The 17,475-nt window shown below is 40.4% G+C and overlaps 3 protein-coding genes across 5 annotated transcripts; 1 reads left to right on the forward strand and 2 right to left on the reverse strand.

The window, feature by feature from the left end:
• Positions 1 to 76: 76 nt before the first annotated feature.
• Positions 77 to 5,749, reverse strand: LOC105561508 (CTL-like protein 1). The gene is made up of 12 exons (XM_012011552.1): positions 5,481 to 5,749; positions 4,727 to 4,872; positions 4,244 to 4,635; positions 4,080 to 4,169; positions 3,565 to 3,704; positions 3,262 to 3,448; positions 3,053 to 3,184; positions 2,820 to 2,964; positions 2,600 to 2,740; positions 2,328 to 2,487; positions 1,958 to 2,179; positions 77 to 1,861 (listed from the first exon to the last, which is right to left on the reverse strand). Exons 1-12 carry the CDS (start codon positions 5,589 to 5,591, stop codon positions 1,706 to 1,708), a joined length of 2,022 nt encoding a protein of 673 aa, XP_011866942.1. The 5' UTR covers positions 5,592 to 5,749; the 3' UTR covers positions 77 to 1,705.
• Positions 5,750 to 6,447: 698 nt separating this feature from the next.
• Positions 6,448 to 12,375, forward strand: LOC105561510 (E3 ubiquitin-protein ligase Hakai-like). Of its 3 annotated transcripts, XM_012011556.1 has the most exons (7): positions 6,448 to 6,662; positions 7,466 to 7,912; positions 8,178 to 8,281; positions 8,607 to 8,915; positions 9,599 to 9,787; positions 10,290 to 10,774; positions 10,832 to 12,375. In XM_012011556.1, the coding sequence occupies exons 2-7, from the start codon at positions 7,882 to 7,884 to the stop codon at positions 11,076 to 11,078; spliced, it is 1,365 nt and encodes a 454-aa protein (XP_011866946.1). In that variant the 5' UTR covers positions 6,448 to 6,662; positions 7,466 to 7,881; the 3' UTR covers positions 11,079 to 12,375. The 3 variants fall into 3 exon arrangements, with proteins under 3 accessions (XP_011866946.1, XP_011866944.1, XP_011866945.1); XM_012011554.1 differs by having other exon boundaries at positions 10,290 to 12,375; XM_012011555.1 differs by having other exon boundaries at positions 7,466 to 7,722; positions 10,290 to 12,375.
• On the reverse strand, positions 12,216 to 15,964 carry LOC105561509 (transmembrane protein 115). The gene is made up of 4 exons (XM_012011553.1): positions 15,440 to 15,964; positions 14,748 to 15,003; positions 14,487 to 14,663; positions 12,216 to 14,374 (listed from the first exon to the last, which is right to left on the reverse strand). The coding sequence occupies exons 1-4, from the start codon at positions 15,888 to 15,890 to the stop codon at positions 14,170 to 14,172; spliced, it is 1,089 nt and encodes a 362-aa protein (XP_011866943.1). The 5' UTR covers positions 15,891 to 15,964; the 3' UTR covers positions 12,216 to 14,169.
• Positions 15,965 to 17,475: the final 1,511 nt, after the last annotated feature.

The following is a 17,475-nucleotide window of genomic DNA, read 5'->3' on the forward strand; positions in this document are numbered from 1 at the left end:
AAGAAGAAATAATTTCTTACGTTTTATGGGTGTTTGATTAGCATTCAATATAGAATGATAAAAATAAATTTCCCAGTTTTTATTTTATTCATATGATGTATAATTTCATGAAGAGTAACTGAATAATCTTACGACATATTAATCGCATACACAATATTAAGTATATATATGTATAAATATATAATAAACTTTGAATTTTCTTTAAAAGTATTGTGCCTGCAAATTCTTTAGATACAATCTACCGACAAAAATTTCTCTCCAATTACGAACATGTATATTTGGGAAAAATACACTGCTTAATATTCTGGTCGGTGATGTGATGTATTATTAATATCGTTGAATATTGAGAATTTCTTGATTCATACTATTTTGTACTTCGTTATTCATATGTCCAGCTTATTTTAAATTTATCTTAGAGATACATGTGTATATATTTTTAGCTTATCTCGTACAAATAGCTGCTTAATACATTTTATTAAAATAGCTTAAAATATTTTGTACATCAAAATATGAAAGCCTCTTATCATCTAAAGGTGTAAATTAAATTTTCAATTATTTTATTTCAAAATATCTGGAAGGAATGAAAATTGTGTAAAGTTTAGAAAATAGATTTTCCATTTACGACATCAATATAATGAATAATCTTGCACATGGAAAATTTTTCGACTACAAATAATTGCACTTTGTTGCATAGGTCTTTGTAATAATTGTACTTTCTTTGTAACATTGACTTGCACTTGCCTTTTTTTTATGTGCATTTAAAATCTACAAATATTAGTACCTTATTCTCTTATTACAACAAATATCTTTAAGACACAGAGTTTTTAGCTTGTGCAATGGCACTCTGATGATACAAAGTTTAGAAAAGACTAATAAATCTAATCTATATTTTGCTCATTGCATCATCAATTCGATATACAGTATTGAATAATCAATAAAATACACACATTCCATAAAATAAAATATTCTTATAAAACACATTATCGTAGTTTAATCTCTTTTTCAATGATTCTAGTGAATATTATAAAATATTATTTAGTATCTTAAAATCTGGCAGTTAAATCAAAAGTTAGCGCTAAGTACAAGCTGATCTTAAAGTACGTAATTAATTGACGCCATTTTGGTTAACAAGCATAATTCGTTCACATTATCAAATAGTAAATTATTTGTTGTGTGTGCGATTACGAGATTTTTGCATACCAATTAAAATTATCCAAGCATCCTTAAGATAGCAAAAAATTAAACAATAATTCCAAAAATTTTGGCAATGATTTATCACAAAAGAAAACCTATAGTCCTAAGAGATAAACGTTCATACTTTAAACACCAAACAAAAAGAAATTACGACATTGTAAAATCACGTACAATTAGATAGAAGTAGACATTTCGCTTTATAATAGTATTGTTATCCATATATCTCGTAATATATTAAAAATATGTTATGAACGATCATACATATATCTTCACATGATTGAAATATATCTAACCACATTATAAAAATAGCTCTCGAGACAAGTTTCTTGTAAAGTTATTTGCAATACAAACATTGCACGCGTGAACATCGAAAGGAATGTACTCTCATTAGTCCTTATTAGTCCTATTAGATGCACGAGTGAGATAATGCAAAAGTAAGTATTCTATTATATAAAAAAAACTGTGTGTACAAAAATGTGTATGAAAAAGATATGTTTAAGGTATCAGATACTTATTCGTTCATCGGTGTCATTTCTTGAGACTGCTGTCCGTTTGCATTGCTGCTAGAGGCTCCGAGTTGTGCCAACGCAGACTGACGCCACTTTCCGTTTTCTCCGTTCAAATTCTTGTCCTCGCACACGCATAGGAACAACGTGTCAATAACCGTCTAAAACAACGAATTAATTCATTATGAAAGATCTTACTTAATAAATCATTCTCACATGAGATGTACTGATTGATATATGACGCGTGTTTTGCTCACCTCGTAAAGAGAAATTATACAATGAGCGATGAAAAATGAAAAAACGCAAACGATGAAGATCGGAATGGCGTAAAAGTGTAGATCAGGATCTTGTCTCATGAGAAGCAATGCGACGCTTCCGGTTGCAGCTGTAACGAAACACTTTCCCAGGAACAATATAAAATCGCCGAATCCATTGATCACGGCTATTTGAAGAGCGTTATTGACGAGTGTCGTATAGGCCTTAAAGAAAATACAAATTTACAGATATAAGACAAATTTGTACACATCTTGTTATATTAATAACATATGTTACTCTATTATAAAGTATTACACCTATTATTTCTTTTCAATCTCTGCTCGTTATAAATATAAAAGTGTTAGAACGTACTATTCTGGCCGCGTTGCAAAAGTGGGTGCCCTCTATAGCAACAACGGTGTACGCATTATGATTCATATATCGAATGAATTTCTCCAGGCAGTAGAAACAGCAAATGCAGAACTTCATGCCACACTGAGCGCATGGAGATGTTTCCTTAGTTTTTTCAAATCTGCAAAAGAGAAGCTCACATGTACTTAGGAATCTAATCAAGGAACCGAAAGATCCTTGATAGAAAATGCGGATCATTAGATCTGGTTCCTTTCCTTTACGGAGAAACTTACTTGGCGTGCAGATACGTTAAAATCAATCGAGGCAACTTAAAAATGGTTATCAAAAGTGATCCGCACGCCACGGAGCCCATGTGATAGCAGACTAAATGTCCTATGGATGAACACACTGGAAACGAGCTGCTGTTTTTACCTCTAATAAAGAAAATTGGCGATTAATAATTAATAAAGTATACCTGACATAATCCTACATCAGTGTGTTGTAAAATATTACCTAAAGTACCAGTGGGCAACAGAACCCGCTATTACCATGTCTTGACACCCAACAATAAATTCCGATATCCATATCAGTCCTATAAGATACACCCACCACATGTATTTCACCCAAGTCGCGTCAACGTATTCCACGAGAGTGAAAGCTAAAATGTTTAATAACCTATTTTATTTGATTTTCTGTATGATTTATAAGATACGCATGTGTACGCAATGTATGAAACGATATATTACTTTTGAAAGAATCAAGAGAAAAATCTATTTTTTTCTCCTCAATTAATGGAGCGTTTGCACCAATCATGCTCAAGTTCACAGGATCAAATATTGCGTTTTTGTACATCTGCACTGATTTTGTCTCGGGATAATCTGTAACGAAGCACAGAAAAGTTATTTTTGGTCACAAAATAAACTTGTTTCCTGACGAAATACTGCAAGGTACCTACTTGCTGTTGCAAGACAAAGAATTACAAATACCCAAAAGGCAAAAAACAATATCAAAGATATAAATGTTAAGATTGGCTGGACAAATAGGCCCGGTAGTTCTTTTAAACATTTTGCACTCTCTTTGAACAGCGCCGCCATAAAGCTGATGCGTTTGCGTAATATACATGAAAGAAACAGTAAAATTACCTGCAAGATAAAAGATTGTTATCAGAAAGAGAATAATCTGTTATTTGTAATAAAATATTAATAAATGCATGCGTGTATACATATCTTCCTTTTTTTCATTATAAAAGGATACTTACAGTGATAATAGTAGCGATAATGGAAAATGCGAGAAATGCTCTTTCATTTCTGACAGCTTCTTCAAGAAGTTCGTTTGGATCAGTTTTGTCCAAGGTTTTCTTAATATCAACATACGTCATCCATAAAAGAACAGTGCCAACTATGACATAATATGTTTCTTATAATAAAACTTGAATAATTTTTATTATTGCTACAAATAAATATAGAGGAAAGTCCCCTATTATATACGAGATAGGATCTTAACATGAAATAGCGAGATTTCTACTGAATTAATAGATATCATCTGTTGGCTCCACCATGAACTTATTGCTCTTGGAGTGAGATCTGTTTAATGAAACATTCATTGTTAGATCGTGTGATCGTCGCGAAAAAAGATTTGTGATTGAATTTGTATGTTGAAAACCTGCTATCTGATATTAGAAGTCTCATCTCATAATAGGAAACTTTCTTGTATACATATATATATATTTATTGAGAAAATCTTCTCATATTATCTTTCCCAAATGTAACTCACCTGTGGAAGCAATGCTCACAAGCACGATTACAATCCACGTCACCATAGTTGCCATTAAATGAAAGATGGCTATCGTAAAGAAAGATAAAACTGGAAGAAAATAATCAACTGAGTATGCAGCTTGTATGTATTCGGTGTCATGCGACAATACGCTAAATTCCTACCACAGGCGAGGAAAGCCAGCGCCAGAATGTGCTTCCAGGTTTTGCACAGGTCTCCCAAGACCTGCTCGATCACGTCCCACGAGTTGATTACGCCGTACAAGTTGGAGATTATTGTCTCGCTCACTTCCTTCACCGCCTTAGGTATGCAGCGATTTAAAACGGGCGTGCTGGGGTAGACCGGTCGCTCGGGGCAAGACCCGTTCTTGAACATACTGCTCTGGTTCTTGCACGCGCTGAAATCACCGCCCGGCCTGTCGTGGCACAGCTGCGATCCCGTCTCTTTGTAAAATTTACAGATGTCCTCGATGGTCGACAGAATTCGGTCGGGGCATTTCTTCACGCAAATCTTCAATGACTGCGTGACATTACTTATATCCAGGAAGAACAGGTATCTGAAGCGTGACAAAGTGTGGGTTTTCAGAAGAGCGGTCGCCAGGAATGGACGCTCTAAATATAAATCAGAGGGAAATGTGTGAGACTGACGGCTTGTCGCTGGTATCTTGCCCGGAAAGCTCCATGCTGCCGAACTTTGGGTTGTTCTTCACGCCGCACGTGTTCCCGAAACTGTCGTATCCATTTATGAGCCGTATGGGATTGCCGTAGACTATCGCGAAGGCAGCGATCAAGATCTGTAGGCAAATAAATGTTCGCGTCAGACAACAAGCTCCAAAAAGGTTCACTTGTAAAAGCTACAAATCACAAGCAAGAAAAAGTGCCCTTTTCTCAGCGGAACAACAATTTGGGAATCCTAAAGTTCTATGCCAAACTGTCATACATCATCAATCAGACATCAGTCAAACGAGCAATACGTTAACAGCTGCAGTTTTGCCAGCAGGAACGCAAGCGGAAATTGCGGGCAGATCGAGCCCAACCGCGTTCACACAAACTCGTGCCCCGATGGCAGACCTTGTGACGTAACGTAACAGCAGACAGATGACAGAAGACCAACTGGAGCCTGTTGGACGAAAGCACGTCCAAATCTACTTAAGCCCGCCGTCGTGTTTCATTGACCAACTTCTCCATCACGTACGTCAGACTCCACGCCAGATAGTCTCTCTCCGCCGACAAAACTTGTAGTGATATAAACGCTCTGCGGACTCTGTCTTCGTGACACCCGGCTGTCGCGGATAAGCCCGAAGGGTCGCCGGCCGTGCGGACGCTCTTCGTGAAAGTAAGAAAAGGAGAAACGAACGCGTGGCACGTCGGGGCGGGTGTGTAGCGTCAACTGTGTGCATACCATGAGAAACCAGAACGCGACGAAGAGGCAGAGCCAGACGACGTCGGTGCATCCTCGCACCCGCGTCGGCTCGGCGCGCTCCTCGCTCTTGCTACCGGTGCAGCAGGACATCCTCTCCGTCTGTTACCGCCCGCACCGTCGCCGCCGCCGCCACCGCGCTCAAGCAGCCAAGGCACCTGTTCCCGCGGAGACGTTATTGTTGCCGCCGCGCGCGCGTCCCTTTTGATTCGCACCGTACGCGGAGTACAACGCCCAGTGCCGTAACCGTTAGGGCGTTAGCTGGCAAAGGCGCCTCCGCCCCTTCCGCACTCGTGTCCGATCGCAATGGCGGTGCGGCGGATGCTCCTTTTTTTTTATCAACGCGGATTAACTTCGAGCTCGGTTCGACTTACTTGAAAGTGTAGGTTGAACCGGGGTCAATTCGCATCGCTAGAAATGGACATGGATTTTTACCATCCAATTCTTGCCAAGCTGAGCTTAGAGTTAAGCGACGTAGATGTCTTCGTGACGCCGTTTAGACACGCATTGCTATCTGGAGTACGTTGGACCGAGATTAAAGTTATCGGAAAAAATGGATATTGATTTTTATCAAAATTTCTAATGTCCATTTCCGCCAATGCGGACGTGACTTTGATCTCCGTTTAATTCATGTTTTTTTTCGTCCTTTTCTCGTTTCAATAATTGGAAAAGAATAGTGAGGATCCAATCAACATTAAACTTAATCTACATTGACGAAAATGAACTACTGTCACCTGCGACGGGCGCCGCGACCGCTACGTACGGCCCTGCGCTCCGCGTTCCGGCGTAATATCGTTTCCACGGCAACGAACGCGTACTTACGTCGCATGGGGATAAACGTTTCAATGAATGGCCGTCGCGCCCGTTGATTGACGGGGGGGGGGGGGGTGGGGCTGCCCTTCTCGCGCGTGCGCCAACTCAACGGCGACGGGTAATGAACTTTCAAAGAAGCCTAACCGCGATTGTAGAAAGTAATGGACTGGTAATCGGCAGATTCTTACGCTCGCAAAGGGTCGATTGAAAAGTAACGGCTGAAAGGACTAGCGTAGCGCCACGTCCGAAGGCTCCGAACTGGACACGAATGTCCGAGGAGGAGTAGGAGGAGGAGGAGGAAGAAGAAAGCCGAGTTGCTTCAGTTGCTTGTCGATTCTCGCCGGGCGAAATGTACAAACGTCACCTTCGTTCGTTAATTTATGCTGGTTTCGCTTGATTCGATAGTAACAACCCTAGCAGCACAATATATTGGCGCGATATTGGGAAATCATGTAAATCTAGTGTTCTTAATGTTGGTTTAATGTTGTAAGATGGACGCCTTTAACCAATATATTTATTTACCAATATTGGTCTAATATTGTGTCAATGGATTTGTTTTCTGTTCCTGCACTGGTGAACTAGTGCAGTAAGCTAGAATGAGAAAAAATATGCTTGTCTTACTCCAATTTATTGCACTAGTTCACTAGTGTAGGAACAGAAAACAAGCCTAAGATTAGACCAATATTGCTGTATCGGACCAATGGCGCGATATTGGGAAATAATGTAAATCTAGTATTTCCAATATTGATCGAATGTTGCAAGATGGGGCCTTTAACCAATATGTCTGTTTAGCAACATTGGTCTAACGTTTTGTCAATATTGGACCGATATTGCTATACTGGGCCAATATTGACACAATATTAGACCAATAATGTTGCTACATTGTTGAGTATCGGCCAATGCACTTCCAATACAAATCTAGTGTTAGACTGTAATCATTGTCGTGCAATGTTTATATTTATTTCATGGCCAATATTGGCTCTACGTTGAACAATATCGGCCAATGCATCTTTAATGTAACCAACATTGGACCAATATTTAGGCAATGTTTTATAGCCAATGCACTACTAGGGAATGATATTTAAATTTAATATTATATTGTTCACATTTTATTAACGGGACGGAAATTCTGAAAGTGCAAAATGTGTTTTCAGCCGAAGATGGAGATTGTTGCGTCAATAAGAACGTATTACGACTTTCTGGTAAACTGCGGCTCTGTCATATATTCGAACAGAGTATTTCAGTGTTGACGTTCGACGCTCATGCGCGTCCGTGCTCCGTTTATCACAGTCTATCAACAGACCGATCGCGCCGCCCGACCGCACGGATCGCCGACGGCATGTTGTGATAACATTCGCTATTTGGCGGCACTAGACGAGACAAACGCACCCCGTTTGATCAGGCTCCAATTGTGAGTATCGCCATTCGCGGTGAGTCTCGCCCTTCCAACGAATCGTCGCCTTTGTCCGCCGAGAAGCGCCGGGATTACCGTCTGGAACGTAACCTAAACGTTACCGATCAGGGAGCGCCAGGAATTCGATCTTCCCCGAGGAAACGCTAGCTTGGCGACATGAACATTGTTTCTGACTCAGACTCCGAATGTACATTTCATCGTTCTCAATTTAAATCTTCTAAGTGTTATGTCCTAATCGTTGAAAATTTACGTGGCTTGTGTCTCGTGGATCAGCTGCAAACAATGCACAAATAAATTGCTGGTGGTTATCCTCTCTTCTGTTGATAAATTCTTATTGAAAGAGAAATTGGACATTGTTATTCGTAAAAGCAAGCAAACAGTTTGATCTGCCGGGATATCAAGGTATGGGCGAACTGGTTATGATGGAGTCAAGTCTGACATTTTCATTTCAGTGATGGAGGAGAATGGAGGTAAGAGAATGAGGGGCAGAGCTCGTGGCAGAGCTCGCGGACGTGCCCGGGGACGAACTAGAGGACGAACCAAGAAGCAGGTCAAGGTAAATCTCAGAGTGGCTGCCATATAAATGTTGCAGCCAAGAGTATATTGTGCGCCTTTGAAATTTCCATTCTGTCAGTAAAGTGTGAACAATTTTGTTAAATTACGTTCGAAGATCAGTACGAATAATTCGTGCAATCGCAGAACTGATTTCGCCATTTACAGAACTGAGCTCGTCTTCTACGCAATAGAGCTTCCCCTGTCGATATTGTTACCCGATGTGACCGGCTTTTTAAGATAAATTTATGTAACAAGTAACAAGCACTTGTGTTTTCGACCAAACTGCAATTCGATGTACGGCACTGACGCATTGAAACCGCTCGCAGGTCATTGAAAGCGACGATGAGGACACTCCGCAACAAGCGGAGGACAACTCCGTGGAAGCGGTCGGCGGCGAGCAGGACGAACACGAGCCCCCCGTGACTCAGCAGCCTTCTCTCGAGCAGTTTGACCTGGAGGCAGACATATCGCAGCTGGAAGCGCCGACCTTCACGACCATCAACCGCGGCCCGCCCGAGCCGATGCTGCGCCTGAGATGGGACCATCGGGTGAATCTTATAGGGGAGAAAGTGCTGAATCCTATGATACATTGCTGCGACAAGTGTTTGAAGCCTATTCTCATATATGGCCGTATGGTACGTTTCGCTCCGTTCAAGTGGACTAAGGGATTTACACGTGTCAGCATTAGATGCTCTTATCAGAGTCTTTTGGTATCTTGACTTTGTGTCATCCAAAATACGGAGTCGAGATGACTCTTAAATTTATTCAACCAAGAGGTGCAGATGCACTTGTATCTCTTAAATTCCTTTGATTTGAGATATAAAGTCTGTTCGCGCCCGCATGCCCCACGTGCTCCGTTTGCCCCAACGGCTGGTACCGTTATTTTATTTACGATTTAAGTGACGGTATTGGTTGTTGGGGTAAGCAGGAGCATGTTGGGGCATGCGACGCGGATAGACCTATTGACACAAGATGCACTCGTTATTTTTTCGAAGACTGATATCAATACAAAAGTAGATACAGGTAAATTTGTATTGGCGTCTTTTAAAATAAAGATACCAAGCTTTGGATACTAAGATGGGTGTTACCTGATTATCACTCACCTTATACTCTTTTGTGTTTATATTATCTATGTTATTCACATAAAATGATCTTATTCACAAGTCTCATACCGAAATATATGTTATGACGGTCTGGAACCTGAGAGTCGTCAATTGTGAATGATCGCTCCACGTGGAGCGATCTCCTATCTCTAGTTAAATTAACTCCTAATTATTGCGTTACATTTTCTCAAATCTACATTTAATATAATTTTCAGATACCCTGCAAACATGTATTCTGCCTGTCTTGTGCCAAGAGAGAAGACAAAGTCTGTCCTCGTTGTGTGGAGAAGGTATCCAGAGTGGAGCAAACCGGTCTGGGTACCGTATTCATGTGTACGCATGGTGGAACGAGATATGGGAATGCTGGATGCAGGAGAACGTACCTGAGCCAACGAGATTTACAGGTGAATATAAATAAATGCCAATAAAATTATACGTTGAGCGCGCAAGGAAGTTTTTGTACAATATATGATTAGTTAACGATGTAATGAAATTAGAGCTTTAAAAATATTGTTACATCCAAAATTTTTGTATTCACTCGCGTGAACGGGAAGAATTCAAAGGATCAACAATCTTCGTAGCAGAACAGAACATTATTCAACTCAACAGAGTACGAGACGTTATGGGTAGATTATTAGAGCTGTTTGCAACAAATCCGAGAGCTGCGCCAAGTCAAATCAAACTCCAATGATTATTTATCATTAAACTATCTTAGGCTGCGGTCCATTCGCTGCTGCAAATGCTTCAAAGCAGATTTCTTTGTCCTGATTGACTAATCAAACTTTTTACTTGGAAACACTTGTAGGTTTAAGTGGATCGCAGCTCTTCGTGCCATGAAAAATGTGAACACAATAATTATATAAGAAATGTCATATAAAATGTAATGCACTTTACAATTTACCGCAGGCTCATATTAATCATCGGCATATATCGGCGCCACAACCAGTCCAAGGAATGCAGGTCGATCCTCCGCAATACGTGCACGCCAAGCCGGAGATGGAGTCGCAGCTGACGAAAGTGTCCTCCGTGCAGATGCAGAACACGCGGCTCAAATCCGTGCAATCGCACATGGTTCAACCGATCATGGGTAACGACCCACGTGTGAATTCGCTGGTGAATCAGCAGCCGACGTTAGAGCAACATCGGCAGCAGCACAGGCAGCAGCAGCAGCAGCAGCAGCAGCAACAGCAGCAGCAGCAGCAGCAACAACAACAACAGCAACAGCAGGCGATGATGTCGATGCAAAGTTACGCGCAAAGCGCCGCACCGCCACCGCCACCCCCAAGTAACGCTCCGATGCGGACCAATCTCATCACTGTACAGATCCAGGATACGGCGTCCCTGGCCGCGCACGATCTTCACTCACAGCAGAGTCATCATTATTATCCTGCGCCACCGCCGCCGCCTCCGCCGCCGCCACCGCCGGTTAATTACGGCGGTTATAATGTGCCACCGCCGGTGTCGCAGCCAACGCAACAGTACTATCCGCAGCCGCAGCATCCCACTCAGGTGTCCTATGTGCCGCCACCGCCGCCACCGCAGCAGCAGCAATATGTGTCGTCGGCGCAGACTTCCCTACGACCATCACCTACCGGTTATATCCAGGAACCTCAATACGGTCCACCGTCTCAGCAACAACCTCCACCGCCACCGCAGCCACAGTGGTCGCAACATCAACAGCAGTTTTATAGATAAAAAAAGGACGAGAGTGCCGCTGGCATTGGTGATAAAGTAGTCGTAAACGATGTGAGGCTTGACACTCAATCCTGTCTCGCATATATTTCTCTGAATGGAAAAATATTTTTCCATTCAAATAAGAAATATATTTAAAAAATAAACTCAAGATTATTTTATTTCGAATCTGTTGATTCTGTGCTCCTTTAACGAAATCTGATAATCCTAATAACATAGGAAAAAGGAAATGCTATATATTGGTTGTCATAAATGTGCTTATATCGGAGCTTTAATTAATAATTCCCTTATGAAGGAAGATGTAGAAATTATAGAAATGTATATAATTTCCCAATATATTTATAATGTACAATGATTCAGATAATAGTGAATATTGAATTGCAGCAATAAAATTCTTTTTACTATCACGCGCATCTGTATCTACACGTAGGTAGTTGATTTTGTATTTCAATATTTACATATATAATTATCTGAATTACTTTACAATTATAAATAAATTGCAAAATTGAAGTGTCTCTTACCATATATTCTATAAACGCTTAAACTTAATTAAGTCATTTAAAAAGCACAAAATTTCAAGAATCCACAAGTTTTCGTACCAAACCTAATCTATATAATATATGTATATGTATAATATGCATATGTATAATATGCATATACAAGTCTCCAAATGCTTATGACATATATTTTAGATTATTTTATATATATTATGACTACATAGTTTTATGTCTGGTAAGAGACACATCATTTTAATTTTGCAATAAAATTGATTTAGCTTTTATTATAACTTTATCGGAATTTTTCGACATTTTACTGATAAAATCAGACGCATCGGTATTTTTTATGTTCTATTAAACATTGCTGGCGTTCCATCATAAAGATTTAATTAAAATATATACATTTATTATTTTGAGTTATCGCCAGCAGTTTATAATATATTTGTAAATTTGGTACAAGACGTTAATAATGAAATCATATCTCTTGATAAAAGGTGTATTAATTGTTTTTAAGTGTTGTAATTGTTCCAACATTTGGAATATATTTACAGATTTATTTAAAACATTTCCCAAACCTCCGAGTTGTTTTCTCTTCCGACCACGTTGACTGTAAAGTATATTGGTAATAAAGTCAATAAAGATATTTTGTCGGTAGAATTTAATATTGTACAGATTGTAACGATTGTAACTTATGTACAAAATTAATGATATTATATATATATATAACATGTACATATGCATGTAATAATTACATTAGATTCTTAAAACATGCTCTCTTCCTGTGAATTCAACAAATACTCATATTCACACTCAATTAATTTTGGCCTTCCATTTTTCAGACAGTAATAAATATTAGTTGACTAAATACTCATAATAAAAGTACTTAAAAGATCGTCGATAACATTGCGTTAAACAGACGGCCAAAATTACTCGGAACACATACAACCACGTAGTTTCAAAATTTTACACCATACATAAAAATAGCTTTTAATATCATTCCATTATATGTAAATGGAATGATTATATATAGCAACTTTGCTATACATAATCACTGCCCCTTTTTAATAACTCTTGTTCCCTTTACATAAATCTTTAAGTATATTTACAACTTCGTCTGTAATCGTGAAGTTTTATATACAAGATATCTCATTATTCGTTACAGTTATTATTTTTAAAACTATCTTCCACCCCCGTCACGCACTCCCGTTTATGTATATACGAATGTATCTATGAATGAATGAAAAATGTTATACATTTTATAACATTAACTACGCAATTTACATAAAATAAACGATCCTGTACAAAATAAAATTATGCAATCTAAACTGAAAATTTTATACATTTTCATGTATAACATCGGAAACTTAAAAAACTAGAGCTGATGATAAGAAAGCAAATTAATGTTATATTCTATGTCGATTATAATGATTTAGAACATTTTATTGGAAAAATATAGATATATATATATGTTTTAATTTAAATGTAAACGTGCAGAACTTTCCCTGCACATCTTCATAACTAGCCGATTTCAACATATACATGTATAAGTTAAACATTGACATAATATCCAATCTCTTCCGCGTTTTCGACAGTACAAAATTTATTTTAAAGCAAGATTGAATTTTCACTTTCTTCAATTTTAATGTTTTCTTGACAGAATTACGTTGCTGTGTGTATTGCACTGGAAGTATCTAATTATCTCGTCATCTAATCATCATTGGACTTTTTGATGGAATAGTGTGCTCTAATCATATGGCACTGTAAACCTATGAGGTCGCCTTTTTATGTGACATTAAAATTCTCATGTCATAATTTTTTTACACCATCTTTAGTATAACAAAGAATTGTTTCGTTTCTTGGAAAAGAGCATCGTAAGATACCTTGATTTTTACCTTTCTCACATGTCGATACAAAACTTTTAAAGATTATTTACTTTTTAAACTGGCATTAATGTGACAAGATACTCAATAAAGAGTATAATCCCATAATTCATTATATGCAACGATATTTTATAGTGAAAGACACTTTATTAGTACACAAAAATAAATATATAAAAGTTTCAAGAAATATGACGTACCGTTTTTATTTATTAAGCATTTCTCTTGAATGGCAGTATATTAATTTCCAATCAGAAATTTTTGTTTCTAACGTATTGTAAAATGAAACTCTCAACTCTGCGTGGAGGAGTAAGATGAAAAACTTGCAATTTATATTCGCATCAAAATAGTTACTGACTTAAGATCTCCCTATCGGATTACATAAGCTATTTAATGTACAATTTTTCCACGGTATTGTATTTCATCATACGTGAATATTATATGAATAAATAAATAATTTAGTGTATATAAAAATAGTTAATGAACTGAATCCTACATATATTAGTTTTATGAAGTTCAACTGTATCCGCTCTCCGCGAAAAACAAATTTTTAGTACTTATATTGATAACCCGCTCTATATTTACAGATACACGATTAAAAAAATAGGATTTGTACCCATTATCGAGTATAGCCATATTACAAGCCTGCGCCTCACACTTGTGTTTAGAAGCTTTCCAGTGTAATTTGTAAACCTATTGAAATCAGTCAGTCTCGTATAATCACGTACTGCTAGAGGGATGATTATGTATATTGACATTGACTTGTGGAATGAGTGGAGATGCGAGCGGTTTGGGTGTGGTGGACTCGGGTATCGGTATGGAGACCGCGGGAGGCACTGGGGAGTGTTTCTTCGCCCTGTCCGGTTGCCAAGGTTTCGCGTGGTCTCTGCTCAATCTCTCGCTCAGCGCTTTCAACGCTATCTGCCTGCAAAGTGGACATCGTTCGGAAGGATGAGAAAACGGCACGTGACGACTCGCGACACGTTACTCATTGAGAATCGGGGCTGCGAGCATTCATTTGTCCCGCGACTACTCACCGGCGTCGCTCGCTGTCGTGAGGATCGATACCAGGAAGATTGATAACCAAGCCGGGCGGCGTGTTGGACATGTCGAATCTTCTCACTACTTTTCGGCACAGTCCGATACGCACGAAAAACCCGTGTATGGTGTTACTCACCACGGCTATCGGTGGCTGCAGGACATTTGGGAAGAAACTGCGGGGGGGAAAAGTTCCAAGGTAAGGCGAGATCGGACTCCAAATATCTTACGGATATTGATCCAAACCGAAGAGCTCTCACCTCGCGAACGTAAAGTTGTCCGCCATGTCCCCTCGAGTGCCGTTGTTGTGCTTTTGATAAAATCTCAGGTATGTCCAGGATATCAACAGTCCGCTGAGGAACATGGTGGGATGAGTACCCTCCAGCAGGCCGACGAGCCACAATATCAATCCCACGATCCACACCATCAAGGGTATATTTCTGTTGGTGATCTTCCCAATAGGTGTCTTCACCAAGATATGATCTGGCATTATTTGCTTCACCGCCACCGCGACTCCTGCGGAATAAGATTCTCTGTGTAGCTGCAGCTGCATCGAAGCGTATTTCTAAGAAATTCCCTTTTCAAGGAGAAATCTTCTCGCAAAGAGAAGGCTCTTGTTAGAAAGGGCATCATTCTGGACTATTTAACGCGCAGACGATAAAAAGTAACACTAAATTGTACCGACGCCGCAGCCTGACCTACAATGTGCTCTTTGCTTCTGGAAACGTTCGATCTTAAGAGGCGAATCAAGGTTTAAAAAATTTGTTGACAGCGTACGACTGATAATGTACAATTTATCAAGTTGCACTAGTGTTCTCAACGTTTCGCCACAAAATAGAACATTTCTAGGCGCAAAGAGCGCGTTGTAGATCGGCAGAAAGTCCGTTACGCAAAAATTGCGCCCGCGACAGTGCACGAAAGGACGAGCCGAGCGTCGACGGGAGAAGAGTACCTGCGATGTAGCCGGTCAGACCGTGTATGTGTATGTTGAAGAGCAGGTCCGGGTTGTTGGTGCACATGTAGAGGAACAGGTAGAAGAGCGCCGAGAGCACGGCGACGCCGAAGTTGACGATGGCGAAGAACGTCATCATCTCGAAGGCGCCCCAGAGGGGCTCGATCAGCTTGCCGCAGAGGCCGACGGTGACGATGTCCACGCACACCTCCCAGAAGTGTATCTCGAGGAAGCAGAAGCTGAAGGCCGTCCAGAACCAGAAGACCGGCGGCAGCAGGTAACCTGGCGTGACGCTCAGGATGCGCACCGCCTCCTCGGAGAAGGACAGGCAGTAGGAAAACAGCACCACCACGCAGATCGACTTGACGCTGGTGCTGGTGTTGCCGAGCAGGGCCGCGGCCTGTTGCCGCAGGTAAGGGATGTTCCTGCCCAGGCCCTTTATCGCCGCCATCGCCGCGAGCGCAAGCCTAACCTCACTTTTCTCGCGCCTCCTCTCTGGAAGAGAGGAAAAGCTACCCACACTCGGGGCTGCCAGATATTTAAACTGTCAAATCGCCATTAGAGGTCACCCAAATCGCCAAAGTCGCCATTGGAGGTCAATTGTAGAATGGCCTTAAGCCTTAAGCCGTGAGCAGGGTTGGGACATTTGACAAATTTTAGGGTTTTTTACGTTACACGTAATAAACGTGTATATTACGTCAAATATGTATATAAAACGTAATATACATGTCTAAAACTATCTAACTTGGAAGAGTCCCGTTAGCAGTGTTAGGTGTTAGGTTTAGCACTGCTAATATCTAATATCACACGTAACGACACTCGACTTCTTTGCTAGAGTAGAGAGTGTAGAGACTAGTCACTAGAGTCTCTAGAAAACGTGCTCTCCTATTGGGTATCGGATGTCATAAATCGGAAATCGGCCGCAGTGTGAATCCCTCATAACCTTTAAATTAACAAATGTTCAGTCGGTTCAGTCGTTAACGCCGTCAACGGATTCGAATTTTACAGACCTGCAGAATTTAATTATGCAGGTACCCTCATTTAAATATCAACGTTTAAAGATCTCTTATTCGTAAGAGCCAGAGGAGCCTTTTATAACAAGCCCAGAAGTGGAATCAATGACGGAAGAGTTTACTCTACGAAAATGATTTTATCAAGGTTGATGTTTTACCAAATAACATTTCTGTCATAGATCCACCAATGTTGTTTGAATGCAATCCGGCTTGCGACTGTAACCGCATTACATGCAACAACCGAGTGATTCAGCACGGACTGACGCAACGGTTTCAATTATTCCGCACAAAGGGCAAGGGTTGGGGTCTCCGAACTCTTCGACATATTCCTAAAGGCACTTATGTTTGCGAGTATGTCGGCGAGATAATCCTTCGGATAGATTACGTTGGATTACGTCGCCGGAAAAACCGCGTCTCCTCTGGTCTCCTCTCGTCCACGCCGACCCACACGTTTGGTTAGGGAAAGATGGCGGTGATAATGAAGTTCTAGCAACGGCCTGAAGGGGCGCATACGGCGTTGACGTATTTTACATGTGTAAAAAACTAAGGACGTAAAATACCTAGTATTTTACATGTCTAAAACCGTGTAATTTACATTGAGTATTTTACGTGCCCAACCCTGGCCGTGAGAAATTAACCAATCACGGGTATTTATTCCCCTCACGCTCACCTGTGATTGGTTAATTTCTTACGGCTTAAGGTTTACAACTTAGGGCGACGTCCCATGGAGCGAAATACGCGGAAGCGGAATCAGCGGATCGCCAATCACAAGACCGTTTCGACGGAATTTTTGAAAGGGCTCTATCAGAATAATCTTGCGATTGGCGATCCGCTGATTCCGCTTCCGCGTATTCCGCTCCATGGGACGCCACCCTACGGCTGGATTCAGACTGAACGCGACGAGCGATGAGCGACGAGCGATATCCAATGGGCGTACAGTCTTTATAGGAAAACTATACGCTTTCCTGTATAATCTGTACGCCCATTGGATATCGCTAGTCGCTCATCGCTCATCGCGTTCAG

Source organism: Vollenhovia emeryi, unplaced genomic scaffold (genome assembly GCF_000949405.1).
Source record: "Vollenhovia emeryi isolate VEMERY1.0 unplaced genomic scaffold, V.emery_V1.0 DF939206.1, whole genome shotgun sequence".
Taxonomy (NCBI): domain Eukaryota; kingdom Metazoa; phylum Arthropoda; class Insecta; order Hymenoptera; family Formicidae; genus Vollenhovia; species Vollenhovia emeryi.